The 17,080-nt window shown below is 35.7% G+C and overlaps 1 protein-coding gene and 1 long non-coding RNA gene across 6 annotated transcripts in view; one reads left to right on the top strand and one right to left on the bottom strand.

Moving 5' to 3' along the window:
* Window positions 1-15,721, bottom strand: part of LOC117795781 — a 53,028-nt gene extending 37,307 nt beyond the window's left edge. Inside the window, exon 1 of the long non-coding RNA XR_004619919.1 lies at window positions 15,569-15,721. This is a non-coding gene — a long non-coding RNA (uncharacterized LOC117795781). The remainder of the gene's footprint in view (window positions 1-15,568) is intronic.
* STXBP4 (syntaxin binding protein 4) overlaps window positions 1-17,080 on the top strand; it is a 165,937-nt gene that overhangs the window by 59,074 nt on the left and 89,783 nt on the right. For all 5 annotated transcript variants that reach the window (XM_034641790.1, XM_019806273.2, XM_034641789.1 and 2 more), the window contains exon 12: window positions 46-111. In XM_034641790.1, the coding sequence (XP_034497681.1) occupies window positions 46-111 (66 nt within the window). The remainder of the gene's footprint in view (window positions 1-45; window positions 112-17,080) is intronic.

The following is a 17,080-nucleotide window of genomic DNA, read 5'->3' as shown; positions in this document are numbered from 1 at the left end:
TCATACATCATAATTTGTTATTAATTCATTGGTTTTTAAATATAGGAAAAGTTATTTGAATCAGAAAGGCAGAAGAAACAGTTGACAGAAGAACTCCAGAATGTGAAACAAGTAAGTGCCATGTATTGTATATATGTGCTTTGTGTTAATGTGGGTAAACATATGAGGTATACAGCAGTTTTGCTGTATAATATCTCAGACCTTAGATGTGAATAATATAGCATAAAATAGCATTAAGTCTTAAAAGCAATCACTTTCAGAGGCTGTATCTGTGCTGAAATCGTGCTACTATTGCTCAAAGAAATTGCTTTCAAAACCAGATAATCATGGTTATCGGAGGTAAATGATCTATCTTATTGCTTTTCTATTCTTTTCTCTTTCTTTTTTGTTTTTCCTTTTTTCTTTTCTTCTGTTACTCATGCCTCACTTTATTAAAGAAAATACATAACAAGAAAAAAAACCCTCCAAGGCAGAGCATTTTTTACTTTTATTTTTTAATACTAAAAAGTAAAAATTTATTTTTACTCTACATCATTCATCACAGAATTTTAGGTAGCTTGCAACAAAGCAAATACAGTGGCAAAAACAAATACAATAGGTATACAAGTAAATAACATATTGATATAAGGGTAGAAATATTGAATAAGGGTAGAAATATTGAATAAGGGTAGAGAGATAAAAAGAGCATAGCTAGAGATCAGTGGAAATCACCAGATTTTGAATTTCCCAAACATCTACCCAGAAAACATAAAGTCAACAATGAAAGCAAATAAAATCATATAGGACTCATACTTTCAATATGACTGTGACATAAAACACCACATCCTTCAAAGTACATATAAACTGAGTAAAAAAATTTCAACAAAGTCCTGCAGCCTTCCTGCCACTGGAAATTGGGATACAAGAACAGAGGTGGTAAGCCTTCAATGACTGAAAAAGAGCAGGAAAAAACAAAGCAATTAGATGAAGTACAAACACAATCACCTCCAGAAAGAAAATGCAGCAATGAATGCCGGAATCTAAACACAGATCAGTATTGGGTGGTACTCAGATCTTGAGAAAATGTGTGCAACCAGAAGTGGCAGCCTTGGAAAATCATTGCTTCTGGGGGATAACCAAATGAACAGAAACAGAGTGGTATCCCTTGGAAATGAGGCAATAAGGAAATAAGGGGGGAAAATTAAAGATCTTGGAGAAATGAAAGAGAAACAAGACATACCAGTCCTTTCTGTCTACCCCCACCATGACCTTCAACATGATCCATAAAGAAACTGCACAAAAGAGGGTACTGTTGAACTAAGAATGCCGTCCGTGGAGGGTAGGGGGGATGGAATAGGAAAAAAAAATTAAATCTGTCCCGCTTACTACAAAGCAACTGTGAAAAATTAGACAATATGAATTAAAGCTTTCCTTCTGATGAAAACTCTCCAAAACAATTCAACCACAAAGTTGAAGAAACTAACACAACACTCCAAATTCAATTAAATATCCTCAAACAAAGCATTTACCAGTAAGAAAAAACACCTCAAATCAGACATTTTAAAAAACTAAGAATAGAAATGATATTTTTTAAAAAGCAGGAAGAAATAATAATGAGAGTTGGTAAAACTAGGAAAGAAATAGATGAAGGGGGGGTAAACAGAAGGTGGAATGAACCATGAGAGACTGTGGACTCTGGGAAACTAACTGAGGGCTTCAGAGAGGAAGGGGGTGGGGGATTGAGATAGGCTGGTGATGGGTATTAAGGAGGGCACGTATTGCATGGTGCACTGGGTTATACCCAAATAATCATGGAACACTACCTCAAAAACTAAGGATATACTGTATGGCGACTAACAATAACATAATAAAAAATTATTTATAAAAAAAAGAAATAGAAGAAAAAGATAAAAGCATATCAGAAATGAAAACTAAGTTCATAATTTGTCCAAAAAATTATACAGACAAATGAAAAGGCATTGGAAAAACAAAAAAAAAAAACCACAACCAGGAAAATGATAGTGAAATAAGGAAGTAAAAGAGTTTCTTGAAGAAGTAAAACAGCTGAGGGGTGCCTGGGTGGCTCAGGTGGTTAAGCATCTGCCTTGGGCTCAGACCATGATCATCCTGGTATTGAGCCCCATGTCTGGCTCTCTGCTCAGTGGAGAGCCTGCTTCTCCCTTTCCCTCTGTCACTCCCCCTGCGTGCTCTCTCTCTGTCAAATAAATAATAAGACCTTAAAAAAAAAAAAAAAGTAAAGCAGCTGAGCAACACTAATATTTAGAACTACAATCCATGAAAACTTTTCAGAAATAAAAGAAGACCTGAATCTGTTAGTGGATACTAGGGAAATATGACCTAGAAGGATCAACTCTAGGACATATCCAGTAAACTTATCAGGCTTTAGAGATAGAGAGGAAAATGCAGTGCCTCCAATTGAAAAGCTCAGACAATTTACACAGGCAATAGAATTTGACCAGCATCAGTCTTCTCAACACAAAAAAAGTAAGGCCATAGTAGAGTAACATTTTCAAGAAACTAAAGGAAAGAAAGTGTAAACCAAATTGTACACAGCCAAGCTGACTTTCAGATATCAGGGCCCTGGAAAAACCATTTGGAATGTGCCAGTATTCAGGGAATACTGCACATATGTAGTATTCCTGAAGAATCTAGGAGAGGATGAATTTCATCTAGCCAAAAAATTACTGGAATAACTTTGTCCAGAGTTTCCTAGAGAGTGAATGTTTCACAGATGTTATTTTATAGCTAAGACCAAAATGAGAATGAGTTTGCAGGTAAAAGAATAACACGTTTCTAGTACATGTCTGACAAAAAAATCAAAAGATGCAACTTATTTTTAAAAAATCAGAGGATAAAGGAGGATGTTCAAAGAGGAAAATATAATTTAGCCACTTTGTTGTATAAGTAAAGGTAGCATTTAAAACTGATATCAAATAGTAAAAGATTAGGTAAAAATAGAGATTTCAGGCACTATAAAAAAGTAATAATACAAAAGTAACCTATAGAATAAAAATACAAATCTCCCTAAATACAAAAAGAAATTTTTAAAAAGCAAAAGGAATGCACAAAATAAATACATATAAATATAATATATGCAAACAATAATTTCAACAAACTGTGACCAAATTGAGACCAAACATAATAATTATCTCAACATGAATGGGATTAACTCATCTATTAAAACGTTGTCTTAGGAAAATATAGTTTACCAAAACTGACCTCAGTAGAGATAGAAAGCTTAACAGACCAATTTCCATAAAAGAAATAAAGTTATCAAGAAACTGCCCTCTAGAAAAGGACCAGGCCAGGTGTTTCAAAGGGAAGTTTAATCAAACCTTTGGCAATCCCAAAACTACATAAGTATCCTCTGAAAGATTAAAAAAAAAAAAGAAAAAAGAAAAAATTTCCAAATTCTTTTTTTTTTTTTGAAGCTGGAGTAACATTGTTGCCTAAACCTGGTAAAAACAGCACACAAAAAATGAAAATGCAATTAGACTAGAATAACAACTAAGGACATATGAATTAGAAAAAATCTGTCTGCTTGCAGATGACATAATAGTAATCCAGAAAACTGTAGACAATCAGTGATAAAGCTAACTCAATGAAAAATTCACAAGCTAGCAAGATTTAAAATTAATATGCAAAACTCAGTTGCATCCATATACATGAATAATAACCAGTTAGAAGTTTTAGCAGTTGAGAAGCCAAAAATGAGGTTGAAAAATTGGCAAAAGACATGAACAGACTCCCAAAAACATGATAAAAAAAGTCCCTTAATTATATGAAAAGATAATCTTTCTCATAATGAGAGAAATACCAGTTGATTCTACACTGAGATAGGACTTCCATCTTCTAGTAATGATAGAGGAAAACACTGGCAGAAGACATCTTCCAACAGAAAACAACTTTAAAACCTGGGCGTTATACAATAGGCAGCTACCAAAGGAATTGGAGAATCAACATTATCAGACAGACTGCTGGCTCCTCCTGGCTGTAAGCCTGGAGCTAACATAATCTGACATTGGTGGAAATGGACCACACTTAGAGTCACTTGATATTCTCAAAGGTTCACAGACAATTGACTGGAGGAAAGATGCTCGTTACAATACATGGGGTAGAATAAGGGAATTTTTGAGAAAAAAAAAATGAATCTCAACCCTTCCCTTATGTCATAACTAACTGAATGAATTATAGATCTAAACATAAGAACTAAAATAATTAAATTCTACAAAAAAAATTTTGTGATCTTGGGTTAAGCAAAATTATTAAACTATAACCTAAAATTAGTAAATTTTACTATATTGAAATTTACTATAGATAAATTCTACCTCAACAAAGGTTTGTCTGATTGTTTTCTTAAGAAAAACTGTGCCAATACCATTTCTCACCCATCACATTAGCAAAAATTGAAAAGCTTGACAGTACTCTGTTGATGAGGATATTTCAAAACAGGCATTCTCATTGGGAATGCAAAATGGTACCCCTATGAAGAAGAACTGGTAGTTTTAACAAATCTACATATCATTTACCTTCCTACCTGACAGTCTCACATCTAGGAATTTACCCTGAAAATATACCTCTAATAATATTAAAATATATATGCACAGTATTGCAATATTATTTGTAATTAGAAAATATTGAAAACTACCTTAATCTCTCTTGAGTAATATGGAGTGATTTCCAGGAGATACTACCAAGTAAAAAAAAACAAAGTTCAAGAGAGTATATATAAGTATGCAATATTTAAAAAACAAGAGCAGTTATATATCTGTTTATCTTTTATAAAAGACACCAAAGGAAGGACAATGTGGGTGGACAAACGGATAAGGTGTAGAAAGGACTGACACCTGTCTGAGAATAACTTTTTATATAATTTTTACTTTGGGGTACAGTTAATATTCAGCACATTCAAAATTATAGAAAAAGCAATGAAGATAAGGAAGGGAAAATGAACTTAAAACTACAAGCAGACCTAAACAAATCAATCCATTTGTATTTCAAATGAATACCATATCCATACTAAAGAAAAACAAAAGAAAACCAATTCAAGTGACCTCTGAACACAGTATTTGTGTTCAGACTTTGACAGGTTGGGTTGAGTTGGAAAAGAAGTGCAAACAAATCCTGAACCTTTTTTAGCATTTTGTGTTGTTGTTGTTTTAGCAGTATGGGCAAAGCAATTCTTTTTCTTTCTTTTTTTTTTTAAAGAGATTCTATTTATTTATTTATTTATTTATTTATTTATTTATTTATTTGACACAGAGAGAGAGAGCACAAGAGGGGGGTCAGAGGGAGAAGCAGACTCCCCCTTGAGTGGGGAGTCCAAACCGGGACTCAGTCCTGGAACTCCGAGATCATGACCTGAAGTGAAGGCAGATGCTAAACTGACTGAGCCACCTAGGCACCCATGGGCAAAGCAATTCCAAAACCAATTTTAGATGTAACATAGGTTTTAGCAAATGTGTTGATTGTCATTGACAGCCAGAATCTCAATGAAAAAGCATAGACATACAAAACAGAATGAAAGAAGTCACAAAAGAATCCTGTGGATCAGACTGCAATTTGGAGGTATTGTAAAGGCATCATTTCTAAAATATCTATGTGTATGTGCCTATGAATGTATATGTGCACATATCTATATGTGTGCTTGCATATATATATATATACACACACACACACACATATATATATACACACATTCCCTGGCTCTGTCAGCTATAAGAACCAAGAAGCAGACAACCTAATAGCATATCTAAGTGCCCAGATATCACTCACTACTAAAGCAATCCCGTTTCCTTGAAGAAATGACTAATGTAAGCGTTGGGGGGGGGGGAAATACAAGGCAAACTTGGAACATCTAATTTTCCAGAAAATAAGGAAGTGCTCAAAATGATGGGGTCTTGTCACAAGAAACAAGCTTGAAAAGGGCTCCTGCTGGCCAAATCTGGAAGAACTTGAGTACCAAAATAATTAAATACAGTAACAAATTGTAGACCATTGAAAACATAGTAATTCATAAGTCCATACCATTAGTAAATAGATTAATTAGTTAGTTAATGGGGAAAAAGGAGAGCTCTTTCTCACTGTAGACTGTTGAGTGCTGACGTAACTGCAGAGAGGCTGCCAGATTTGGGAATTCAGCATTTTACATCTGTGTTAGTAGAGACTGAATCAGGCTGGAGTCATCAGGTGCTAAATCTAGGGGGAAATTTTGATGAAGAGCAGAGTATTTACATGATTATAAAGTAGCTCTCTATGAACTGCTTATTAATTGCTAGGGGAAAATAATAATTATACAGTAGTGAAATAAGACAACACCTTGACTGTTGCTAAAAATTGATAGTACCAATGAAGAACAGATGGAGAATGCGACTCCAAATGTGAAACCTTGAAAAGGACACATCACCTATGTAGTATTCCGGCTGAGAACATGTAACCAGAATCTAGCCATGAGGAAGTTGAATTCTTCAAAAATAGCGATGTCATTTAAAAAAAGAAGAAAGAAAGGCAATAAAAGTTCCCAGATTAATAATAAGGGATATTATTGGGTCAATTGACAAAAGTGGAATATAGATGGTAGTATTGAATCAGTCTTAAATTTCCTAAATGTGACAACTATACTGTGGTTATGTGAGAATATACTTAGGAAATACTAAAGTTTTTAGGGGTGAGGAGACACGATGCACCTAACTTACCCTCAGAAGGTTAAGAAGAAAGTGATGTGTGTACATGTGCGCATGTGTTATGTATATACATCTGTACACATGAGTGTGCATGTGTGTGTGTGTATTTATATATGAGAGAGATTAAGAAAATGCAGAATCTCAGCTAAAGGCAACCTCTAAATATCCGCGGTTTACAAGAGTGCTTTATTTCTCATTCATGAACATGTTAGCAAAAGGATGAATCTGGTGAACTAGGTAAATCTGGGGGAGGGGTATGAGGATGTTCTTTGTACTGTTCCTAATTCTTGCAACTCTTGGGTACATTGAAATTATTTCCAAATAAAAAGTGTTTAGTCCTCTATATTTTGGCCAATTTTCAGGCTCTTGTTAGGTATTTTTGTACTGTGGTTGGTGTGCCTTTTTAATTATTTTAATTCTGTATCTTCAATACCTGTATCAGTTTATATGGCCAGGCTTTTTTTACATTTTAGTGTTTCTTTGCATCCTGAAAGTAGACATTTATACATCTTCTTTGTTAATTTTTGCATTTAGAACAAATTAGAGGGTGGATTTTTTTCCTACATTTAATTAAAATTTTCTTTTCTCCTAAGTGCTTACAGTTTAAAAGCTTTAGAATATCATGAATACTTGACAAAATAATTACGTTAAGGACTGATTAAGAAATGAATCTAAAGAAAAATTAAGTTTTGCTTTTTTTTCCCCTTGCAATACCTACTTCTTCCACTTGAGGCCCTCCTGTATTTATTTCTCTGAACAGATTAGTTTCTATTAGGGAAGGTCAGGTCTTCATGAATAAATTATCTAAGACAAATCTGTATCAGAACTTAACAGTATTCAATAGGAAAGGATGGGACATTGATGAAAAAATAAACAGGTAAAGGAATCTTATATGAAGAATTGTGGATTAGCATGAGGGGTAATGTAGGAGATAATGGACTTTGGAGTTAGACCACACAGGTTTATCTGGATCTTGCCTCCTTCTTTGCTCTTGACCTTGGGCAAGCTACTTCACCTCTTCAAGCCTCAGTTTTGTCATTTCTAAAATGAGTTTTATAATAGGATCCCTCACAAAACTGTCAGAAGTATTAAGATAAATAGTATAAATGTGTACAGCTCATAGTAAGCACTCAACAAATATGAACTATCATGGTCATTATAATAAATAATAGAAAAAGAAATATTAGGTGCTAAAAAAAGATGTGGGAATGATTTGTTTTAACCATTTGATTTAGAGGAGGAAAATCTAATTCTGGCTGCAAGGATAATGAGACTTTTTATAGAGAGGGTAATACATACATGAACTATGCCAGACATAGAAAGGAAAGAGCATTCCAGACAGAGGGCATGGCATGCAAATCATGGTGTGAAAAAAGAAGTCTTGTCTTGGGGCATCTGGGTAGCTCAGTTGGTTAAGCGCCCAACTCTTGATTTTGGCTCAGATCATGATCGAGCGCCACGTTGGGCTCCACACTGGGTGTGGAATCTGCTTGAGATTCTCTCTCTCCCTCTTCCTCTGCCCCTCCCCCACCCTCTTAAAAAAAAGTCTTGAGAGTCAGAATAGGCCTTTTGCACACTAACTGTACTAATATTTGTTAGTATATTTGTGTCTTTGTGTCTGGAAATATGATATCTGTCTTACAATTTATTCATTAGAGTCAAGACTTTCAGAGCTTAAAACTGTCAGGAATATAGTAGGTTCCTCAAAAATAAGAGCTTTGATTTATATTCTTTCATCATCATCATCATCATCAAAGGCCCAGGAATATAAGGGAGCTATGGACAGATGAAAAGTGTTAGGAAGTGGCATTTGGGTGGGTATGTTGGGACCAAAGCATATAGGCACTTGAATACCAGTCTAAGATTTCAGACCTCTGAGGATATTTAACAAGGGAAAAAATTATCAGCTTGCTTCACCTATAATTTGACCCCTTTCCTTCATACTCTACATGTAACTTCTTAGCCCTACTTTTCAAAAACTGCAGCATTTTACCACTTTTCACCACTTCCATCACTATTCTAAGCCACTGTGATCTGCTGCCTGTGTTGTAATGACAGCTTCCTACCAGATCACCCTGCTCTTAACCTTTCCCCACCGCCATATGGTCTAGTCTGAACACAGCAGCCAGAAGTATCCTTTTAAAATTAAAGTTAGGGGGCACCTGGGTGGCTCAGTCAGTTAAGTGTCTGACTCTTGATTTGGGCTCAGGTCATGATCTCAGGGTCCCAGGATCAAGCCCTGCTTCAGGTTCCATGCTCCACACAATCTGCTTGAGATTCTCTCTCCCTCTTTCTCTGCCCCGCCCACTCATGCTGGTGCTCTCTCTCAAATAAATACATAAATCTAAGAAGAAAAAAAAAACCTTTACAATTTTTAAATAATTTTTTTATTTTTATTTTTTAATATTTTATTTATTTATTTGACAGAGAGACACAGCAAGAGAGGGAACACAAGTAGGGGGAGTGGGAGAGGGAGAAGCAGCTTCCCACCGAGCAGGGAGCCCAATGTGAGGCTCAATCCCAGGACCCTGGGATCATGACCTGAGCCAAAGGCAGAAGCTTAATGACTGAGCCAGCCAGATGCCCCTAAAATTTTTTTTAGAAAAGCCAAAACTTAAGTTAGAACTCTCTAGGGATTTCCATCTCAGAGTAAAAGCCAAAATCCTACAAGTAGTAGCCTACAAGTAAATGTGAGAGCCTTCGAGAACCTACCTGATCTGCCATCCCCACACTCCTCTTACCTCAGTGACCTCATCTCTTATCACTCTCCCCCTTCCCCTCCCTGCACCATCCACTCCACTGACCTCTGACCTTTACTGTGTGTGGGGAAGTTTTGTGGTATTATTAATTGCTTTTGTGCGTGTTATATGCTAGTCATGTTTTTGTCCTTATATCTCTCAACTAGAGGGTAAGCTTCAGAGGGCAGCTATCTTTGATGTGTTCTCTCATTTATATTAGAATAATATTTGACATAGAGTAGGTACTCAGTATTTGGTGAATAGATAAAGGGATGAATGAAGAATATCTGTATTTTTTTTTTAATTTTATTCATTTACTTAGGGAGATCAAGAATGGTAGGGAGGGGTAGAGGGAAAGGGAGGGGCAAACTCCCTGCTGAGCAGGGAGCCTGATGTGGGGCTCGATCCCAGGACCCTGAGATCCCGACCACTGCCGAAGGCTGATGTTCAACTGACTGAACCACCCAGGTACCCCAAGAATATCTATACTTAAGAATATTAACAGTAGGTTGGGAAGCAACTGAAGATCAGAGAAAAGACTTTTGTATTAGTGTAGACCAGCACCATCTAATAGAGATATAATGAAAGCCACCTATGTATTGTTAATTTTCTAGTCGCCACATTTTTAAAACAGTAAAAAGAAGTAGATGAAATTATGTTAAATATATTTTATTTAGTCTAATATATCTAAAATATGATAGAATATGCAATAATATTAAAAATTCATTAGTGAGATATTTTTACATTCTTTTTTCATACTGTATCTTTGAAGTCCAGTGTTAAACTTAGAGCATATCTTATTTTGTACACTAAATTTTCATTGGAAATACTGGATCTGTGTTTAGATTTAATAAGATTTGGCTGTTGAAAAAAATAGATTCATATACCCAAATGTTCCACACATACTTAAAAATTTTCAAACTGAATAACAAAATCTTTTTCTTTTCTTTTTTTTTTTTAAAGATTTTATTTATTTATTCGACAGAGATAGAGACAGTGAGAGAGGGAACACAAGCAGGGGGAGTGGGAGAGGAGGAAGCAGGCTCATAGCAGAGGAGCCTTTTGTGGGGCTCGATCCCATAACGCCAGAATCACGCCCTGAGCCGAAGGCAGATGCTTAACCACTGTGCCACCCAGGCGCCCCCAAAATCTTTTTCTTTTAATATTTGCATCCAAATGGATAAAACTATTTCATGGTTTTCTAGAAGAATTCATCTTTCAAGCACAACCATTTCAAATCTACATCTTTTCAAATTAAGTGTATCACTAATTCTTGATACCAATAATATCAAATTCAAAGGAGTATTGTAGACACAGAAAGCAACTCTTGGGGTGCCTGGGTGGCTCAGCTGTTAAGCATCTGCCTTCTGCTCAGGTCGTGATCCCAGGGTCCTGGGATCCAGCCCCGCATCAGGCTCCCTGCTCTGCTGGGAGCCTGCTTCTTCCTCTTTCACTCCCCTGCTTGTGTTCCCTCTCTCGCTGGCTGTGTCTCTCTCCGTCAAATAAATAAATAAAATCTTTAAAAAAAAAAAAGAAAGAAAGAAAGAAAGAAAGAAAGAAACTCTTAATTTCAGTATCAACTTAGCATACCTTAAATTTATCTTAGCTTTTGTAACTAATTTACATAACTATCAATAATTAAAACCTGTATATTGATTTATGGTAAAAAAAATAGGTAAAATCATGGTTATTGATCTATATTATTAAAAGTTTTAATGTCAGTGTAAATTCTTATACTTGTTCAGCTTCACAAATAAGGTTTTCCTTTTCTTGGAACTTTAAATTTAGCTTATTCATGTGCAGTGTGATAATGATTTTTTTTTTTTTGGTCTTTGATTATTGAATATGAGGCAAGCATTCCTTCTGTTTTAAGAAAATTTTGAATTGAAGTTAAATGTATGGTAAATCTTTGTAAAACTCTTCCACAACTCAGCCAAGGAACTTGGGCAAAGAACACAGGATCCTTAAACTCATTGTCTTCCAAACTTAGTGAAGAGTCGTAGAATTTGCACATATATACTACACAATGCTAACAACTGTATCCATGACGTTTTTCACACATTTAGCTTCAAAAAAACTTTGCACAGGTATTTTCCTCATGTAGTGTACAGTGGAATGAAGCAATAAAGAAAACAGTCTCTTATTTGAAGATGTCAATAAATTTGAATTTTTGATCCAATATAGCTGGAGCACCATCTATTATGATAAACAACTTTACTCATTATGCAGCTGAAATTCTTTTTGAAAGGTGTTAAAGTTAAAAATATCTAAACCACCAGTTTGATGTTTTAGGCTGCAAATTGACAGCTTTTTGCCATAAATTTGGAAGTCCTTTAAGATAATACATGAGTGAAGCTTGAATTGGGTAGTGTCCCCTGAAGAATACCTTCAGGGTAATACCCTGAAGGTATTAAGATAATACATGAGTGAAGTTTGAATTGGGTAGTACCCCTGAAGGGTACTTGTAGTTTTCCAAAATTTGAATCAATTGATCATTGATATTGTTAGAAAGTTCTTGTATTCTATAGGGCATTTGTTTTTGTGACTTAATTGAAGATCCTTCATTTTTGGTAAAATATCTCTTCTAGTCTTTTTTTTTTTTTAAGATTTTATTTATTTATTTGACAGAGAGAGACACAGCCAGCGAGAGAGGGAACACAAGCAGGGGGAGTGGGAGAGGAAGAATCAGGCTCCCAGCAGAGTAGGGAGCCCAATGTAGGGCTCGATCCCAACCCTGGGATCACTCCCTGAGCCAAAGGCAGACGCTTAACGACTGAGCCATCCAGGCGCCCCAAAGTATCTCTTCTAGTCTTATACCATAAATGAAATTACCATCTTGATCTAAAAATGGCTTACTCTTTTGTGCAACAATCCAGGCCATTTTATTGCTGGCCAGAGTTACAGATGTTCAACATTTACTTCTTTTTTTTTTTTCCCCCATTTTTTGATTATTTATTTCAGGGGGATAGCATTTACTTCTGATTTCAGGTGACTGATTTTGTTGATTTTTGTTTGACTAGTAAGAGAAAACTTTTTTTAATTTAATTTAATTTTATTAGTTTTTGATGCAGTGTTCAGTGATTCATTAGTTGCATATAACACCCAGTGCTCATCCCAAGATGTGCCCTCCTTAATACCCATCACCCAATTACCCCATTCCAACCCACCCCCTCGCCTCTGTAACCCTCAGACTATTAAGAGAAAACTTCTCAACATACTTACCATGTAGGTACAAAAATGTCTCTTAATATTGTTCACTTTTTATATATTTAAAATTTTTCATCACAACAAACAGCTTTATGGATTGCAGTTGCATTTATCATGAAATTTGCAACATACTTTCTTCTAGTCTCTTTTTATTGTCCTGATTATATTACTAGTTTTAATACATCTCTATTTTGCATTGGAAATATGTCTTCATTTTAAATATGAAATTTTTTCCATATCTGCTATTTTAAATAGAAAAAGTAATTATATTCTAATAAAAATAAGCAATTTAAATACAAATTGTGATTTACATTAAGTATTACTATAATTCATGTTGTTGCAGAAAACATTCAGATAAGCACACTGTTACATTATTGGATTAAAAATTTAAATTAATCCATTGATAGTAACCAGATCAGTTTATATATACTACTCAAATGATTTACATGCCTATCGAACACTACAGTTCAACAATAATATCTTAAATGATGCAATGATTAAAGTGAAACAGAGTTCTAGCAAAACAATAAAGTTTTGTATAACAGAAAAAATATTTTCTACTTAATTTTTTTAATTTAAGTACAAACTAAAATTTAAGATTCAGTTGACTAGCTATATTTCAAGTGCTCAATAGCCACGTATAGCTGGTGGCTACCACAGTGGACAGTGCAAATCTAGAACTCTACGTTCTTGCTACTCAAAATGTGGTCCAGGAGCATCTGTAAGACCTGGAACTTAGAAATGCTGAGTCTCACATGCCACCCCAGACCTACTGAATCAGAATCCGTGTCTAACAAGTCCTCAGGGGATTTGTATGCACCTGAAAATTTGAGGAACATTCATCCAGATGATAAGCAGCAGTGGAGCGTTTAACCAGGTCGTAGTAATGGAAATACACCAACAAGGTCTGTGTGCGAAAGATGCCATGAGGGTAGGGGCGCCTGGGTTGCACAGCAGTTAAGCACCTGCCTCCGGCTCAGGGTGGGATCCCGGCGTTATGGGATCAAGCCCCACATCAGGCTCCTCCGCTGTGAGCCTGCTTCTTCCTCTCCCACTCCCCCTGCTTGTGTTCCCTCTCTCGCTGGCTGTCTCTATCTCTGTCAAATAAATAAATAAAATCTTTAACAACAACAACAAAAAAAAGATGCCATGAGGGTAAAGTCAACCAGACTTAACAATGATAGAAGGTACAGTAATAGAACAGTCAAGGCTTTGTAATTTAGTGATTGAGAGACTGTGATGATTCATGCTGTAATGATTCATAGTATTTGTAATATTATTTAATGTATATTTTCCAGTTTAGCAAAAATGATTTAAAATATATGTATGTGTTTGTATATACAAACACATGCATACATGCTGGCACAACTATTCATTTCAGAAATGCATACTTACAATAAAAAAATACACTACCCAAAATCAGCCCTAAAACTCTTCATTATTTAAATATATTGACCATGAATACCATCCAGCTTCTCTTACGTATATAGAATATTATTCCATTTAAGAAGATTTCAGTGATACAAATTGTTAATGAAAGAGTTCCTGTGCTTTGTTGAAAATGCCAAAATTATAATTTCTCAAGAATTAGTTTCTTTTTTCACAATTAGCAAAAGAGTCTTTAAAAATTATAAATAGAGGGGCGCCTGGGTGGCACAGCAGTTAAGCGTCTGCCTTCAGCTCAGGGCGTGATCCCGGCATTACGGGATCGAGCCCCACATCAGGCTCTTCCGNTAAATAGAGGGGCGCCTGGGTGGCACAGCGGTTAAGCGTCTGCCTTCAGCTCAGGGCGTGATCCCGGCATTACGGGATCGAGCCCCACATCAGGCTCTTCCGCTATGAGCCTGCTTCTTCCTCTCCCACTCCCCCTGCTTGTGTTCCCTCTCTCGCTGGCTGTTCTCTATCTCTGTCGAATAAATAAAAATCTTTAAAAAAAAAAAAATTACAAATAGAGAATGTGTATAACTCTTCTCTTAAAAACTTTTAAAAACCAGAAACTTGAGTTGTATGAAATTTAGCAATGTTTCTTTCCCTTTTTTGTGTGTCATTTTGAAGGTCTTGACATGAAGTCAGCTCAGTACTAATAATCACACTGTATAAATCCTTTAAATACATAGGTAACCCGATTATTAAAACACGACTGGATTGATTTTCAATTTGTTTTACAATGATGGTTACCAGTTGCTTCCAAAGGGAGAAGAGAACACAATTTGATATCCTTTGTTCACTCACTTATAAACTTTTAATTGAATTAGTGTGAGACAGTGGCCTGATCCTAAAAACAGAATAATCTCCCCCTTTTGAAGGTCCATTAGCTATTGTAAATTATGGAAATTAATTTACCTTTATTTAGTGGCCCAAAAAGAAAGCAGTGAAGAATTGAAACAGGAGAGAAGGGGAAAAGAAAGGGAGAGGGAGGCAAAAATGAGTAAAAAGGAAAGGACATGCTATGAAGAGATCCTTTCTTACTGGAAGGATCAGGAGCATTGCTTTTTTCAAACAGGGCTGGCTACTAGAATACTTAACTGTCCTGTAAGGAATTGGCTGCACTGTTCTCTAAAATTTCCATATTTTTTAATGAATTTTTATGCCTTACAGAATAACCCCACCTTACTGTTTAAAATCATGAGCCACAATTTCCCGTGAAATAAGACTTCTCGTTATTTTTTCTTCAAGTTCTAACAACTTTTAACAGGCGTGGGCCGTTCTTCTAACAACTTCCTTTGATCAACAACTTTCTAAGACCTACTCTCACGCTGAAATTGTCTCAGGTTCCTTTCAGCAGTATGTTATGACCTGAGGCAGCAGTGAACTGGTGAACGGTCCAAAGCCAAAGTATTTGGCTTGTCTGAACGAGCCTTTGCCCTAAAGAAACCATGGGAAATTGCTCATCTGGCAACTTCTTTAGGTTCAGATAAGCCCAGTTGCAGTCGGCCTCACCTGTGCAAAAGTTGGGTTGAATGCTTGATGAGAGCATGAAGTCCTGAGGCAGAAACGTAAGGTCACATCAGCACAGGAGTCTTGTGGAGAGTTGAGGTTTAACGTGAACTTAGTCACAGCCAGTGCAGCTAGCTTGCCAGCTGTCTTGGTTGATGGATGAAGCAACAAAGGAAACTAACAACAGATTAAATATATCTCTAAAGGGAACAACAATACGATGCAATTACTAAAGAGGTATTCATGTTTTCACACTTTTAGAGATTGTGCTCCTTTGTGCATTTATTAAAGAAACAGTAAAGCCTCTAATGTATAGAAGTGGTATCAGTTCCCACACCCTATTTATTCTTTTTTTGGTGATCTGAACTTTTTATAGTATTTCAGTATAGCCCTAGTAGATTTTCTAAGATGCTGTCTCATCTTTAGAAAGGAAAAGAGGAAAAGTACATCTATTTGATGTGTCAGTCTTTTCTGTTCTAAAAGGGTACTATAGTAAAATATTCCTATGTTTCCATTTCAGATGGTCACTTGTGACCTCAAAATGTCAACTTTTGTTTTCTGTTAAAAACCCTCTTTACAAGCATCCCTCATGCTACTCTTTTATAGACACAGCCACCTCCTTCTGTCCTCCCTCCGCTAACGCCTTGCAACCAGTAATCTGTTCTCTATCTCTATAATTTTGTCATTTCAAGAATGTTATGTAAATGTGATCGTACAGTATGTCACTTTTGGGCATTGGCTTTTTTCACTCAGCATAATTCCCTTGGGACACGTCCAGGTTGTTGCATGTATCTATAGGTTTTTCTTTTTTATTGCCAAGTGCTTATAAAACTGGTAAAATCTGATTATGTTTGGTGGATTGCATCAATGAAGTTTCCTGATTGTGATATTCTATTATAGTCGTGCAAATGATAACCATTGGAGGAGGCTTATTGAAGAATACAGGGAACCTCTCTGTATTATTTCTTATAACTGTGTGTAATCTACAATTAACTTTAAATGATTTTTAAGCCAAAAAAAAACCTTTTTAAGAAAAAAAAATTATAAAGCTCTTATAATGATAAACAGCAATCTGAGTGGAGAAACTTATTAAAAAAAAAAACTTGGTCGAATTTATTTTTCAACGTTAATTCCCTTTTTGTGATTCAAAATATGACCCATGTATTTTCCAGCATTAGACTTTCCCCAAGAAACTGCCTAAGTTAAAGACAGCTTGCTTGGAAAAGGAACACAAGAACAGCCCGGTTGGCGTCCCTGTTTGCCCAGACACCAGCCATCTCCAGTGATTCACTGGACGTGAATATGGCATTCTGATCAAGCATTGGCAAACAAAGATGTCTATTTCAGAATCCCCACTCCCAAATAGTTTTCTTTTTAATGTGGAAAAGGTCTTACCATTTTAAGAAAATCTGAGTGAAATTTTATTATCCTATTGATACTACAGAACCCATTTGAATGGTGTCAGATCAATTAGCATCACAGAATTTTCCAAGTTAGAGGCATTTGGAAGGGAAG

This window comes from Ailuropoda melanoleuca, chromosome 13 (genome assembly GCF_002007445.2).
Source record: "Ailuropoda melanoleuca isolate Jingjing chromosome 13, ASM200744v2, whole genome shotgun sequence".
Classification (NCBI taxonomy): domain Eukaryota; kingdom Metazoa; phylum Chordata; class Mammalia; order Carnivora; family Ursidae; genus Ailuropoda; species Ailuropoda melanoleuca.
This window is presented reverse-complemented; position numbering and strand designations above follow the sequence as displayed.